Here is a 15,499-nt window from a genome sequence, read left to right on the forward strand (position 1 = left end):
CACTGTTCTGTGGGCCTGAACGAAAAGTGCCAATGCCAGATGTGGAGGGACTGTCTGAAAGCACCAACTCAGCAGAAGATTATCCTTCTCAAATTATTAAAAACGTCAACCCGCTGGCAATGAAGGAGGAATGGCTAGCCAGCAGATTTCTGGAGAACCACGAGATGGGTAGCCCACCTAAAAATAATCAACAATTGCCTGAGTGCAAGGAGCGTGGGCTGAGGACTTCTGCACCACCAGGCAATAGTTGTGCTTTTTCAGGGCCACTAAGCCCCCTAACTCCCTTAGGGTAACACTTAGACAAACGGAACAATGCTTACGCATTCTGTCATGGAATACGGCAGGCTGGGGAAACAAGTTTGTAGATTCTGATTTCATCCCCTATCTACAAACATTTGATCTCTTATGTCTGCAGGAAACCTGGCTTAGGGACCCCGAAGATATGCAGCTACAAGGTTTTAAACTCCTTGCCCTGCCTGCTATTAAGATGGGCAGGTACGGTCGCGGAAGTGGTGGCATTGCAATTTTACTCTCAACGGATACCCGGATGGATATAACAGATCTGAAATTGTCGGATAGTGGTTATATCCAATCAGCCCTAGTTAAATCCTTTATGCATAACTCAGTGGTTTGTTTGAATGTTTATGTTCCCCCTAACTCTACTAAGCATAATGATAACCAACTTTGGCATGAACTGGATCGAGTACTTCATTTGGTTGAAGAAATTTTACCTAATGTGGAGATACTCTTATGTGGAGATTTTAATGCACGACTAGGAAGCAGCAATGAACAGATATGCAAGGATCTGCTGTTGGACGAAGATATCGATGCTATGCCAGCTAGAACTTCCTCTGACAAAGTTGTTAACAAAGCTGGGAAAATCTTGTTCTCCCTTATATACAAGCACCATTTATACTGTTTGAACGGAGGGCCTCTAGATAAGACAGCGGGCCATTTTACTTATTTAACTGGGAGGGGGGCAGTGTGGTGGATTATATTTTTATGTCAGCGGGCCTCTATGCGAAAACTTATGCCCTCCGCCTAGATGATCGTGCAGATAGTGACCACCTAGCACTGATAGCCGAGGTGGAATGCCCAGGGGGTGGGAAACAGCCTACTGCTCAACATCCCCTACAAGCTACATGTATAGGTGAGAGGCGTCTCAGATGGACCCCAATGCTGATGGAAGAAATAAAGCAATTATTAGACAGCACGAATATGATGGAGGCTAGGGACTTGATCATTAATAATCCTGATAACTCCCTGGGCCTATACCAGGCCCTAGTGGACAATATGCGGCCCTTCTTGGTAAGGTCCGGACATTTAAGAATGAACCAACATGCATATTCATGGATTGATGCAGAAGCCAGGAAAGCCAAACAAGCTCTGGTAAAATCGGCTAGGACCTTGAGGAGAGACAAATCAGAGGATAACACCAGAAGGCATTTGATGCAGAGGGGTGAATATAAGACGTTATTGAGGCGGAAAAAAGTGAGCTTTGCAACCACCTTCTGGAAGGATTTAGGACAAGCTGCTACAGAACGCAATGAAAAACGATTCTGGCACATGGTGGCCAGAGGTCTAAAATTTTTTAAACCTGCAGTAGCAGGACAGATCCCAATGGAAAGGTGGGTGGAACACTTTGGCAATCTCTTCTCATCCTCAGATACAACCCAGTTGGCCCAAAGCGAACTGGAGGATGGTCTGCCCTTAGATGCACAGAATACCTGGCCCACAGTCACAGAAAGGGAAATTATGAGTCTTATCAGCCAACTAACTAGCAGAAGGGCCCCAGGAGGGGACATGTTGCCACCTGAAATTTTCCGCCTAAATCCATCCTGGTGGTGCCCAATTTTGGCAGCACTCTTCACATCAATTGACCTAACAGGTGCTCTCCCAAGAGGTTGGACACCTAGCGTGGTGGTCCCAATACAAAAGAAAGGTAACGCTCAGGACCCTAACAATTACTGCCCGATAAGTTTGCTCGATGTTCCCGCCAAATTGTACGCAAGGCACCTATTGGAGAAATTAGAACAATGGGTTGAGGAGTTCCATATCCTCTCCCCGTTACAGGCTGGCTTCCGTAAGGGTCCTAGCACAATCGACCAGTGCTTTGCTCTGAATTACCTAATACAAAAGTACACAAATAATCCACCAAGGAAGTTGTATGTTGCCTTTGTAGACCTCTCCTCCGCTTTTGATTCCAAAGACCGACAGAGGCTGTGGAATAAGCTGCAGGCTTTATCAACTGAGAAACGCCTCCTCTCCCTTATACAGCGCCTATACTCCAATACAGACATTAAAATCCGGTATGGCATAGCAGGCTCCCTCTCTGATCCCATCTTGACATCAAAAGGAGTCAAGCAAGGCTGTATTCTGGCCCCGCTATTATTTAATCTTTACATTAATGACATAACTCAAAAACTCTATGCCCCTACTTTTTTCCCTCCCACAATTGGAAAGATGAAGGTTCCAGGCTTGCTTTATGCTGATGACATGGCCCTCGTTTCACTAACTCAAGTGGGTATGAGGAGATTACTTACACAACTTGGAGGGTATTGCAAACAGGAGGGCCTAACTGTCAATTACAACAAGACTAAGGTTGTGGTATTTGCTAAGAGACACGTTCATCATAGATGGATCTTAGATGGACAAGTTATCGAGCAGACACGCTCTTTCAAATACCTGGGTCTTCACTTCTCGGAGAACACCCTGTGGCATGCCCACATTAAAGCAATTTCAACCTCTAGCAGTCGCCTCTTGGGCCCTATTAAAAAGCTGTTTTATACAAAGGGACACCACTTAGTCGAACCCTCGGTAAAGGTCTATGTTGCCAAAATAATAGCACATCTCTTGTACGGTGCACCCATATGGGGTGCCTACTACAAAAATGAATTAGAACCTATACAGAACAACTTTCTACGCACTCTCTTGGCAGTGGCACACAATATGCCTGGAGCACTATTAAGAACAGAAATAGGCATCCCCTCCCTGAGAGCTCGTGTACATAAATCTATCATTCTTTATATGAAAAAGCTCTGCCTGATGCCTGAGCATCACCTGGCAAAAATGTGCTTTTTGGACCTACAGGACAGGGAGGGATGGGTGCGTACTGGCAGAAGTCTGATGTCATCCTATTCACCTCTCTCAGTCACAACCTTACACGCCCTACCTGTTCGCCAAATCCGTGATATAATATTCAGTAATGATATTGGGATCGACCTTGAACAGGTTAGGAAATGTAAGTTGGCCATCTGGTATCCTAAGTTCAAGCAGGACCACAAAATGGCTTCATATCTCAAGGAATTAACCTTTTTCCCTTTCAGGCAGGCGTTTACGCAATTAAGATTTCAACAGATGCCTATGGAACTCCTGAAGGGGAGATACGGTAACTGAGCGCTTATGCATACGTGGAGCAGGCCAAGTTGAGGACTTGGCTCATTATGTTCTTCACTGCCGCCTTTATAAATCACCACGGACCAAATTCATCCTCCCCTTTCTAAACTTCCTTGAAGGCCACACGGAAGAGTTCAAAATCAGGTGGTTGCTGGCAGACACAGACAACTTTGTGAGCTACAGGGTGGCCCTCTTTGCCCTAGCAGCATTAAAGTTAAGGAGAGCTTTTGTGGCAGGTCTGGATTCTGACCTTGGGTAAGGTAGACAATAACACAAAGAGTATGGCATTGATTTAAGATAACGTGTTTTATTGCTGCTCTATTTTGCTTAATGTGTTAACTTGTCCTACCGTTTCAACAGTTTTAATCAGATTAATGTTTTAATGTTTTAAATGTTTCAATGTTTTAATGTTTTATGATGTTGTGATGGCCATTGGCTACAAACAATAAAGGAAAGGAGGAGGAAAAATACAGTATAAAAAGCACAACCAGGATAAAAACCACGCAGCAAAATTGATATAAAATTAAAATACAAAGTTAAAACAGCAAAATTCAAATTCAAGTTAAAATTAAATGTTAAAATACTGAGAGAATAAAAGGGTCTTCAGCTGGCGACGAAAGGAGTACAGTGTAGGCGCCAGGCGGACCTCTCTGGGGAGCTCGTTCCACAACCGGGGTGCCACAGCAGAGAAAGTACAGTGTTACTTATTCTGGGGAGACGCGTATAGGGTTGTCCTATTAATAAAACCCCTTTGACTTGATGGTCCAACAGCGGCAAATGGAGGCATATGGGTGGGGCAATTCAGTGGGGCTCTGAAGGCCAGGCTTAAAAGCCTTCCGTCCAGACACAGGAGGCTGCAGCGGAGCCTGAGCGCCAGCTCCCAGGTTTTGGCCTGCTGAGCCCAGATAAGCCCCTGCTCCTTGGATTGTGCTTGAGTTGGACTGTTTGCCTGTGCGTGACTCCTGCTCTGCCCAGACCCTGCTTTTGGGCTGCTCTCTGACCTCTACCTCCCCTTCGGTCTTGGAGATCAATATCCCCCATAGCCTCTCCCAGAAGTGAGCCTCCGCCAGCCACAGCAGGGCCACCAATTGCTGAAACACACTGGAAGCTGGTAGCAGGTTTCTTTCTCAAAAAATTACTGGATGACTGAATGGTCCTTCAACACCTTGTGTCATATTTTGGGTCCCACACGTACTAGAGCAGGGCTGGGGTGGAGGTCCCCATGTGTAGTGGATCTGCCCCACTGAAGGCGCACTCCCCCTCCCCCCACAGCACTTCTGCTGAGGATCCCACTTGGCTGCACCTGAGTCTCCCCAGCCAGGGCTTCGGACATCTGCTTTCCTGAGATGGATGTGTCCGAAAGGAGGACCCTTGCAGCCCCCTTTCACTGCCACCCACCCACACGAGGACAGAGCCACTGCTCAACTCTGTGTGTGTGCCTTTGTGTGGGGGGTGCGTGTGTGCATGCACGCAATGCAGAAGGGCAGCAGAAGCAAGGGTCACCAGCTTCACCTTACGGGCAGAAGTGCTGAGCAGCACCAGCATAGTCAGACCAGTCACAAACAGGTTTGACCTCAAGTTTCAAAGAGGCCGCCCGTCAGTCCAGAGTTGCGAAAGCCAACGGCCACCCCGGAATAGTCCCCTTCCCTCTTCCTCAACGCTCTCTTTAAAAACACGGCATTCCTGGCACTCGGGGCCTTCTGCAAGCGGCACCAGCAGCACCATGAAGGCTCGCTTCGTTCTCCTCTTCCTCGTGGGACTCCTCGTGGCCTGGGCTGAGCTGCCATCGGCAACTGGGCAAACAGGTAAGGATGGGAGCCCGGCCAGCTCTCCCGCCGCCACCTCCCACATCTTTCCAATCTCACCTTCTTCAAATGAGCCTTCTTCCCTTTCAGATATAGGGGAGTTTTCATTCTGGCTGCACTCATTCACACAGGAGAGCCATTCCTTCCCAATCCAGAGTGGCGCGCAGTGAAGGGCCCCCTGCTCAGTGCACCGAGGCAACCAGGGAGCAGCCCACATGCACACGCACAGCCCGGGCCCTCGCCCCCACCCCCACCCCGCCGCCCCACTCCACTTCTGCCACCTGGCTGCTGTGGTATCAAGGAGCAGCTGCCTCAGCCCTTCCTTTCTGCCCCTTTTCGCAGATATCTGCTGTCTCCCTGAAAAAGGTGGTGACTGCTTGGCTTTAATTCCTCGCTGGTTCTACAACTGGAAGACCAGAAGATGCGAAAAATTCACCTACGGAGGTTGTCACGGGAACGAGAACAATTTCAAAACTTTTGAAGAGTGTCGACGCAGATGCGGCGCTCATGGTGAGATTCGGCCCGGGCAGTGCGGGCACCGGAGGGCGGAGGGAGGGCACAATGCCAGCATGGCAGGCATGGCACGGGGCAAGCAGTGTCCAAGGCACTGGGCAAAGTCCTATCCAATGACTGACTTCAAGCAGGGGCCCGTCTTCATGGCGGCGCTTTGGCGCCACAAGACACCTGGCTCCCGTGTGTGTTCCTTCCCGGCATCTGCACAGGAAGGAACACAAGTGCAAAGTTTCCCCACAGCGCTGAGGGGGGAAGGAACAAGGGGGCAGGAACGAGGCAACCAGAGGAGGACGAGGTGCTTAAACCACCTCTCCTCCCTCTGGCAGCCCATTCCTTCCCCCCTTTTTTATGTTTATCATCTATATCTGCGCAGCTGCGCAGATACCAATAATAACAGTTTTTTAAAAAAGGGGGGGAGGAATGGGCTCCGTTCCTCTCCTCTCCCCGTTTTTTAATTTTTAAAGAGGCATGGGGCCTGTTCCTTTCCTCCCCCCCTTTTTTTATTTTCCATGGGCACCGGGCTCTCCTGAGCTCCTGAGGTCTGCCCCCTTCCCTGTCCAGCCCATGGCGACCAATCAGGGGGCATCATGGGCTGTGACAAACCTCCACTGCCAAAAAAGTGAGGGTAAATGGAGTTTCTTGGGTTTTGCCCCTGGATGGCTTCGCAACGGCCGCTGCATCATGTAGATGACGTGCCACTACTGCAAAGCCACCCCAGGGCAAACCCTTTGTAGGGGGGCTGAGTTGGGGAAGAAGAGAGAAAGGGATGGAAATGGAACGTGCGGGGAAAGCGAGGGGGTGAGGAGGGGCGGGGAGGGGTGGGGGGCAGCCCTGTTCCTACCATATCAGTCAGTACCGTTAAGCTCTACTGTAATTCTGTACTCATCAAGTATTATTTTGGGAAGGTTGGCACTGGCAGTTTTGACGGGAGGGTCCATGCCTCTCTCAGGGCACATCCCTTGGGTGTGCAAGGCAGGGCTGCCCTGCACTGCTCCTCTTTGTGCAGGCTCGAAGGACGAGGAGGAGCGGCAAAAGCCCCAGGCCATCAGCCGTCAGTGTGTGCAGGGCTCTCTCTCGCACACTCTTCTAAATCCAGTGACTTCGGTGGTGCAGAGGTTTAAAAAGAAATGGCACCCTAATTCACAGCTGCAACCTCCACGCGCGGGCAGAAAACCCAAGTAGCTGCAAAAGAAAAGAAAAATCACAGAGGAGGAGGAGGGGAGCCGTGGGGGTCGGGAAAAGGTGGGCAGGTCAACTGCCCACCCCCCGGCGGGCCTTGGCACTCTTCCTCCGTGGCAGCCGGGGGCCGGGCACCGCTCCCTCGCCTCCCCACCTTTCCGCAAGACCCCCTCTTGGCCTCTTGCCAAATTTCATCCCCCAACGTGCCCCCTCCTGGGCCAACCCGTCCGGCGCACCACTGTTCTTCCCTGGGAGGAAACAGCCCTAAGGCAACAGGGCTTCCTTGTGTGCAGACCAGCCCACATCACATTCGCGTGCAGGAGGAACGCAGGGTGACCATATGACAGGAAACACCCGGATTTGTCAGGATTTTTGGTAACAAATCCAGGAAGGGGGAGGTTATGAAATTTGAAGAAAAATACGGATTTCCCCATCCTCCTCACACAAAGGGCAGCTCTACTTTAATGGGAATTAATGAATATGCTTATATCCCCATCATTTTTTAATATAAAGTTATGAACCTTGGCACCATGATAGTGCTTAAGGAGGGCTTTACCCATGCCAAGGTTGAAACAGATCTGTTCATTTGCTAATTTTTAGGTTGTTTTTTTTTTAAAAAAATGAGGTTTAAAAAAAATTTTTTTAAAACCCATCATTTTTAAAGATAAAGAGATGAAACTTGGCAGCATGATAGGTCCTAAGGAGGGCTTTAGCCATGCTAAGTTTGAAGCAGATCCGTTCATCTGTTGTTATTTAGGGTTTTTTAAAAGTTTTTTAAGTGTTTAGCCTGGAGAAGAGAAGATTGAGGGGAGACATGATAGCAGTCTTCAAATACTTAAAAGGTTGTCACCCAGAGGAGGGCCAGGATCTCTTCTCGATCCTCCCAGAGTGCAGGACACGGAATAACGGGCTCAAGTTAAAGGAAGCCAGATTCCAGCTGGACATCAGGAAAAACTTCCTGACTGTTAGAGCAGTACAACAGTGGAATCAGTTACCTAGGGAGGTTGTGGGCTCTCCCACACTAGGGGTCTTCAAGAGGCAGCTGGACAACCCTCTGCCAGGGATGCTTTAGGGTGGATTCCTGCATTGAGCAGGGGGTTGGACTAGATGGCCTTGTGGAACCCTTCCAACTCTGCTATTCTATGATTCTATGATTAGTTCTTCATCTTTAAAGATTTGGTATTAGCATTTCTTAATAAGACATATGGTTATAGGAGAGAAGGGTTAGCATTTTCTCAATAGTCTTCCCAGCAAGACCAATAAAGCAAAATCTGTGATTTCCTAAAAATCCGGAACAGTTGGGGAAGAAGCCACTTGTGTCCCTTTCAGTGCATCACGGGGAGCCTCTTGGAGCATGTCCCAAACCCATCGGTCATGGGACCTGTGTGGAAGCATGTAACAACGGAGACTCTTGTGGCCCAGGGGAAAAGTGCTGCAGCAATGGCTGTGGCCATCAGTGCATGAAGGTCACTGGAGGTAAGAGAAGTGCGTGGGTGCCAAGCCCCACCTGTCTGGCCAGGGCCACCACCAGAGACGGTGCAGGAAGGAAGTTAGGCGAAGGAGCATCACCTGTTGCACGGGAGCTGCAGAATGACTCTGAACCCCTTCATGTGGTTCTGAGCATGAGCAGCAGCAGGAGTCCTGGCCTCTGAGTTCTATGGTGGTCTTGCTGGGAGGGAGGGGGCAGGGAGTTGGGGCAGAGCAGAAAGGGCTGCAGCTGCCCTCGCCCCCACCCACCCACACCCCTGGCCAGCAGCCTGCTGAAAGCTGCCTCATCCTGGAAACAGGACGTAGGCTATGGGATGGACCTAGGCCTGATCCCAAATGGCAGGTCCTGCGTTCCCTGACTCTGCTTACACAAGGAAGGAAGACGGCTGCTCTCAAGGAGTGGGACAAAGGCAACAAGTTTTTATTTCTGTTTTATTACCCTCCATTTCTACCCAAAAGAAGTCACTCAAGGTGTCTGCCCTTCCCAGGTCCAGGCAAGGAGCTTGCATAGTCCAAGACCTGCTGGCTTCCCAGAGCTCACCGACCTGGTGGAGGCTTTGGACATTGAGGGGGAGAAGCGCCCCCCTTCCATGAACCCCACCGTCCACCTGTGCCCCCCTCCCTTCCCCTTCTGCTCCGGCTCATGCCTGAATATTCTGGGATGAGGTATTCAGCACTCCAAGGAGGCAAAGGTCTCTCAGTTATGGCAGGTCACTCTTACGTCCATCTTACAGGTGTAGAACTGAGGCCATTCAGGGTGTTTTGCCCAGTTCGTCATTCAACCCTTTGCCTTCTGTAACGCCTCTGCGGTCCATCGCGGGATCTTACAGGAGAGGAGGGGGAATTCTCGTAGCAATGCAAGAGTTGACTGATGGCGTGGATGTTTTGAAATACATGTGTGCAGACTGAATCACACATGGCTGTCTGCATGCAGTAGGGGGTGCAAAGGAACCCATCCTGAGACCTGTGTCTGCTGCCCATCACCTGATCTATGGGCTGAATGCCAGGGGCTGCCCCGTCTCTCCTGGCAAACAGCTGCGCCTGGCGTAGTCTCTTCCTCAGAGCCTGGCCAAAAGTTTCTCAGCCCCCCCCCCCGGTTCCTTGACAGGCTGAGAGGGAGACAGAGGACCAACAAGGCCTGCATCTGGGTCCACAGTCATACCTGGATGATGCTCCTGCAGCCCACCCACCCACCCGCCCACATACACACACACACACATTGCAGCCCCATCTTCTTGTGTTGGGGGTCCCATGTTGGCTGAGTGACTGACAGGTGTCTGGAATGAGCATCCTGATGATGGTGTGTCCCCTTCTATCCCAGGGCCTTGCTAATCTGGAGTCCAGCGAGGAAGAGCCTCTCCGCAGGACGTCTCACCTGGAGGGCCTCCGAATCCGCTCTTGCTCCTGGGCCCTGCACACTGGGCAACGCAGCATTGAATTGAATAAAAATGCAATGAGCTTCCAGCAGCACAAGTGTCTGTTTGGCTTGCAAGTTAGTGGGGGAGCATCAAGGGGGTGGGGTGGGGGAGACCTGGTCTGCTGTGTATTGCATGGGGTACCTGGGGGTGGGCAGCCTCACGGTAACGGGCGGTGCTGGTGCTGGTGGGGGGAACAGTGTTGGTGAAAGCGGCAGGAGAGGCGCTCCAAGGGCTCCTGGAGAGCAGGGATGGGGCTTACATTTCAGGGATCCCTTCTAGGGGTGTGCACGGACCCCCCGCTCCGCTTCTCTTCCAGATCCGCGATTTGCGGATCGGGCCATTCCGCCCCGCCCCCGCTCCGCCTATGTCCGCTCCGCTCCGCTCGGAGCTCCGGATCCGGATCGGAGCTCCGTTTTTTTTTCCCCCATAGGCTTGCATTAAGCTAAAAAAGTATACAACTTTTTTTCTGTGAAAGTTAGAAACCTCAAGTTTGGCACCATGACACCTCATGGGGGTATACAGACGCACGCCAAGTTTCAAGGCAATCCCATCATCCCCTGATTTTTGGGGAATTTTTGAAAATCGGGCACCCCATTCACACCCCTTTCCATAGCTCCGTCAATTTGCACTTTAGAAACCTCAAACTCACCACCATGAAAGCTTATCCAGGGATACATACGCACGCTGAGACTCAAGGCAGTCCCATCATCCCCTGATTTTTGGAGAATTTAGGAAAATCGGGCACCCCATTCACACCCCTTTCCATAGCTCCGTCAATTTGCACGTTAGAAACCTCAAACTCACCACCATGAAAGCTTATCCTGGGATACATAAGCACGCTGAGACTCAAGGCAGTCCCATCATCCCCTGATTTTTGGAGAATTTAGGAAAATCGGGCACCCCATTCACACCCCTTTCCATAGCTCCGTCAATTTGCACGTTAGAAACCTCAAACTCACCACCATGACAGCTTATCCATGTGTCCACATGGACGCCCAGACTCAAGGCAGTCCCATCATCCCCTTATTTTTGGCGCGGCTCTAACCTCTAACGCACCACCCATACCCTAAGTCACTCCCCTTTCCATAGCTCCGTCAATTTGCACGTTAGAAACCTCAAACTCACCACCATGAAAGCTTATCCTGGGATACATACGCACGCTGAGACTCAAGGCAGTCCCATCATCCCCTGATTTTTGGAGAATTTAGGAAAATCGGGCACCCCATTCACACCCCGGATCCGGATCGGAGCTCCGTTTTTTTCCCCCCATAGGCTTGCATTAAGCTAAAAAAGTATACAACTTTTTTTCTGTGAAAGTTAGAAACCTCAAGTTTGGCACCATGACACCTCATGGGGGTATACACACGCACGCCAAGTTTCAAGGCAATCCCATCATCCCCTGATTTTTGGGGAATTTTTGAAAATCGGGCACCCCATTCACACCCCTTTCCATAGCTCCGTCAATTTGCACTTTAGAAACCTCAAACTCACCACCATGAAAGCTTATCCAGGGATACATATGCATGCCAAGACTCAAGGCAGTCCCATCATCCCCTGATTTAGGAATTTAGGAAAATCGGGCACCCCATTCACACCCCTTTCCATAGCTCCGTCAATTTGCACGTTAGAAACCTCAAACTCACCACCATGAAAGCTTATCCTGGGATACATAAGCACGCTGAGACTCAAGGCAGTCCCATCATCCCCTGATTTTTGGAGAATTTAGGAAAATCGGGCACCCCATTCACACCCCTTTCCATAGCTCCGTCAATTTGCACGTTAGAAACCTCAAACTCACCACCATGACAGCTTATCCATGTGTCCACATGGACGCCCAGACTCAAGGCAGTCCCATCATCCCCTTATTTTTGGCGCGGCTCTAACCTCTAACGCACCACCCATACCCTAAGTCACTCCCCTTTCCATAGCTCCGTCAATTTGCACGTTAGAAACCTCAAACTCACCACCATGAAAGCTTATCCTGGGATACATACGCACGCTGAGACTCAAGGCAGTCCCATCATCCCCTGATTTTTGGAGAATTTAGGAAAATCGGGCACCCCATTCACACCCCGGATCCGGATCGGAGCTCCGTTTTTTTCCCCCCATAGGCTTGCATTAAGCTAAAAAAGTATACAACTTTTTTTCTGTGAAAGTTAGAAACCTCAAGTTTGGCACCATGACACCTCATGGGGGTATACACACGCACGCCAAGTTTCAAGGCAATCCCATCATCCCCTGATTTTTGGGGAATTTTTGAAAATCGGGCACCCCATTCACACCCCTTTCCATAGCTCCGTCAATTTGCACTTTAGAAACCTCAAACTCACCACCATGAAAGCTTATCCAGGGATACATATGCATGCCAAGACTCAAGGCAGTCCCATCATCCCCTGATTTAGGAATTTAGGAAAATCGGGCACCCCATTCACACCCCTTTCCATAGCTCCGTCAATTTGCACGTTAGAAACCTCAAACTCACCACCATGAAAGCTTATCCTGGGATACATAAGCACGCTGAGACTCAAGGCAGTCCCATCATCCCCTGATTTTTGGAGAATTTAGGAAAATCGGGCACCCCATTCACACCCCTTTCCATAGCTCCGTCAATTTGCACGTTAGAAACCTCAAACTCACCACCATGACAGCTTATCCATGTGTCCACATGGACGCCCAGACTCAAGGCAGTCCCATCATCCCCTTATTTTTGGCGCAGCTCTAACCTCTAACGCACCACCCATACCCTAAGTCACACCCCTTTCCATAGCTCCGTCAATTTGCACGTTAGAAACCTCAAACTCACCACCATGAAAGCTTATCCTGGGATACATACGCACGCTGAGACTCAAGGCAGTCCCATCATCCCCTGATTTTTGGAGAATTTAGGAAAATCGGGCACCCCATTCACACCCCTTTCCATAGCTCCGTCAATTTGCACGTTAGAAACCTCAAACTCACCACCATGAAAGCTTATCCAGGGATACATACGCACGCCAAGACTCAAGGCAGTCCCATCATCCCCTGATTTTTGGCGGGGCTTAAACCTGCAGACATCTCAATGGGGCCATTTCAAAGGAAATCCCAACATGCCATGAATTGGGGAGTATGAATCTTCTTCCACACTTGAAAAATGGATTTGGAACTTCCAAAACTCTAAGTGAGCGCAGGAAGGACTTCTCCCCTGAGTCAAAGCCAGATACACACAACATCCCTGCGAGGTGGGCAGGAGAGGAGGGAGGGAAGGCAGACAGGCAGCAGACATTTCTGGGGGCATAAGGAAGTGAGCCAAGGATAAGCCAGTAATGCATATAAAATGGAATAAATAAATAAATAAATAAATGAAGGAGGGGTGGAATTAAAAGCAGCAGTGTTGCTGAATAAACAACAAGAAGAACTTTTTTAAAAAGGCTATATCTGTCTTTTACCAGCAATAGGGGGATGTGCCCAGGGGAGGGGGAAGCAGCTGCCAGTTCAACTCATGAAAGCCATTGCTTCACCAACAGCTCTGAGGAGTAAACGCTCACTTCAACTCATGATAGGCATTGCTCCACCACTAAGAGAAGTAGACCGCTCACTTCAATTCATGATAGGCATTGCTCCACCGGGTTACTCTCTTTGGAAGGCTCTGATGGCCTTCCAAGTACAGGAAAGAGTGGGAGCACGTCCACATGGGATGCCCTAGGGGAGCTCATCCCCTTGCACCACATCTTTTCAGTTGTTCCCCAAAGTTAGGGTGGATAGCAGTGCTCTCTTATTATTGGCTTAGTATATGATTTCAGGTTGTGTTTGTGCATTTGGTGGGGCTACTGTTTTAAAAAACACTGGGAAAAGTCCATTCAGATTAAGAAAGAGAAGTTTCCCAGAATCCCAAGTTACCCATTTTGCCTATCCCCTCCTCCAACTTTGGGATCATGTGATCATGACCGGGAGTTGACTCTGCCCCTCAGCCCTTCGAAAAAGGTATTTTTCCCGCCAATTTTTTAAAAAATTCTAGCGCGCGACCCGCACCACGCAGAGAGGTGAGAGTAGTCTCAAAATGACCCCCATCCACGACTCTCTGAGCACAAGAATTTTCAGAACGATAGCTTCAAAAACAACACAGTTATCCCCGATTTTTTTCCGCAATCCAATCCTATGGGTGAAAACCGCCGTTTGACCCGTGCTGTCCCTGTTTGTAATGTTTGTTTACCCGAGTTTAAAAAATATATAGCACGCGAACCACACAACGCAGAGAGGTGAGAGTAGTCTCAAAATGACCCCCATCCACGACTCTCTGAGCACAAGAATTTTCAGAACGATAGCTTCAAAAACAACACAGTTATCCCCGATTTTTTTCCGCAATCCAATCCTATGGGTGAAAACCGCCGTTTGACCCGTGCTGTCCCTGTTTGTAATGTTTGTTTACCCGAGTTTAAAAAATATATAGCACGCGAACCACACAACGCAGAGAGGTGAGAGTAGTCTCAAAATGACCCCCATCCACGACTCTCTGAGCACAAGAATTTTCAGAACGATAGCTTCAAAAACAACCCAGTTATCCCCGATTCTTTTCCACAATGCAATCCTATGGGCGAAATGTTTCAAGATGGCGATCGGAGCGGTCCGCCTGAAAAAGGAGATCCAAAAAATGGGTGCTTCTCTTCGCCTTGCTTCTAGGGGTCCGTGGTCCGCTTCTACTCCACCTCTGGGCAAGGCGGAGCAGGCCAATTCGCTCCTGCTTCTGCGCTTCTAATCGGAGCAGAGCATATGCCTACCCTACACCACAGCACTTATCCAGCCCTTCCATCAATTGCTCTTCTGAAGTGCTGAAAGCCTGGCTGCATTGCAGAGGGCCCCTCCTAAAGTTATGGGCAGGAGCTGTGAGTGAGAGCTCCATCACACCTACCCACATGGAGGGGGGGAAACCAGACTTTCCCCGCTCCCAAAAGAAACCAAACATGGAGGGGAAGAGGCGAAATGAGTGCAGGACAGGGACAACATCGGGCTCCATCACACTAGTGATTTATCACAAACTCACCATGCCTGTAATATGGTTTTGCAGCCCACATGATGTCGCCCCTGTCCTGCACTAATTTCACCTCTTTACCTCCATGTTTGGTTTCTTTTTAGAGTGGGGAAAGTCTGGATTATTTTCCCTCCATGCAAAATAAATGCACTCCTCCCTCCCATGTATTGCTGTAATTGCATTCTATCCGATGATCCAGTTCTTTGCTGGGGAAGTGTGTGTCTACGGGCGGCCCCCCTAACATAAGAGGAGAGTGGGGCAGTTCTCCACACAACCATGAAGGGGAAGGGAGAAAGGTCCCATTTTACTCTATGTTCTTACTCCTGAGTAGGCATGACCAGGGGTACATTTTCACCTTAAAAGAAATGCAGAAAATGCACCCTCCTTGCCTGCAGCTCCCTCATTTTTAAAGCTAAAGAGATCAAAATCAACACAGTGATAGCTCTGAAGTCGAGTTTTCAGCATGCCAGGTTTGAATCAGTTCAGTTCATTCCTTGATTTTTTAGGATTTTTTAAAATTTCCCCCCTTAAAGCTTTTTCCTGATAGTCCACCAGTGTGAAGGATCGATTTTCCTTTTCTTTGATCATCTGCAAGTTCATAAAATAAAGATTAGCTAGTTCCCTTAAAAAATAAACAATTAACTGCAGGAGAAAGGAGAACACAGGGGGCGGAATGGGAGATTTCGCTGGCATAG

At 49.4% G+C, this 15,499-nt stretch overlaps 1 protein-coding gene across 1 annotated transcript; it reads left to right on the forward strand.

The window, feature by feature from the left end:
- Positions 1-5,063: 5,063 nt before the first annotated feature.
- On the forward strand, positions 5,064-9,842 carry LOC134411518 (kunitz-type protease inhibitor 4-like). The gene is made up of 5 exons (XM_063145400.1): positions 5,064-5,201; positions 5,544-5,894; positions 6,721-6,765; positions 8,223-8,369; positions 9,703-9,842. Exons 1-5 carry the CDS (start codon positions 5,120-5,122, stop codon positions 9,711-9,713), a joined length of 636 nt encoding a protein of 211 aa, XP_063001470.1. The 5' UTR covers positions 5,064-5,119; the 3' UTR covers positions 9,714-9,842.
- Positions 9,843-15,499: the final 5,657 nt, after the last annotated feature.

The sequence above is a fragment of the Elgaria multicarinata genome, chromosome 1, assembly GCF_023053635.1.
Source record: "Elgaria multicarinata webbii isolate HBS135686 ecotype San Diego chromosome 1, rElgMul1.1.pri, whole genome shotgun sequence".
In the NCBI taxonomy this organism is placed as follows: Eukaryota; Metazoa; Chordata; class Lepidosauria; order Squamata; family Anguidae; genus Elgaria; species Elgaria multicarinata.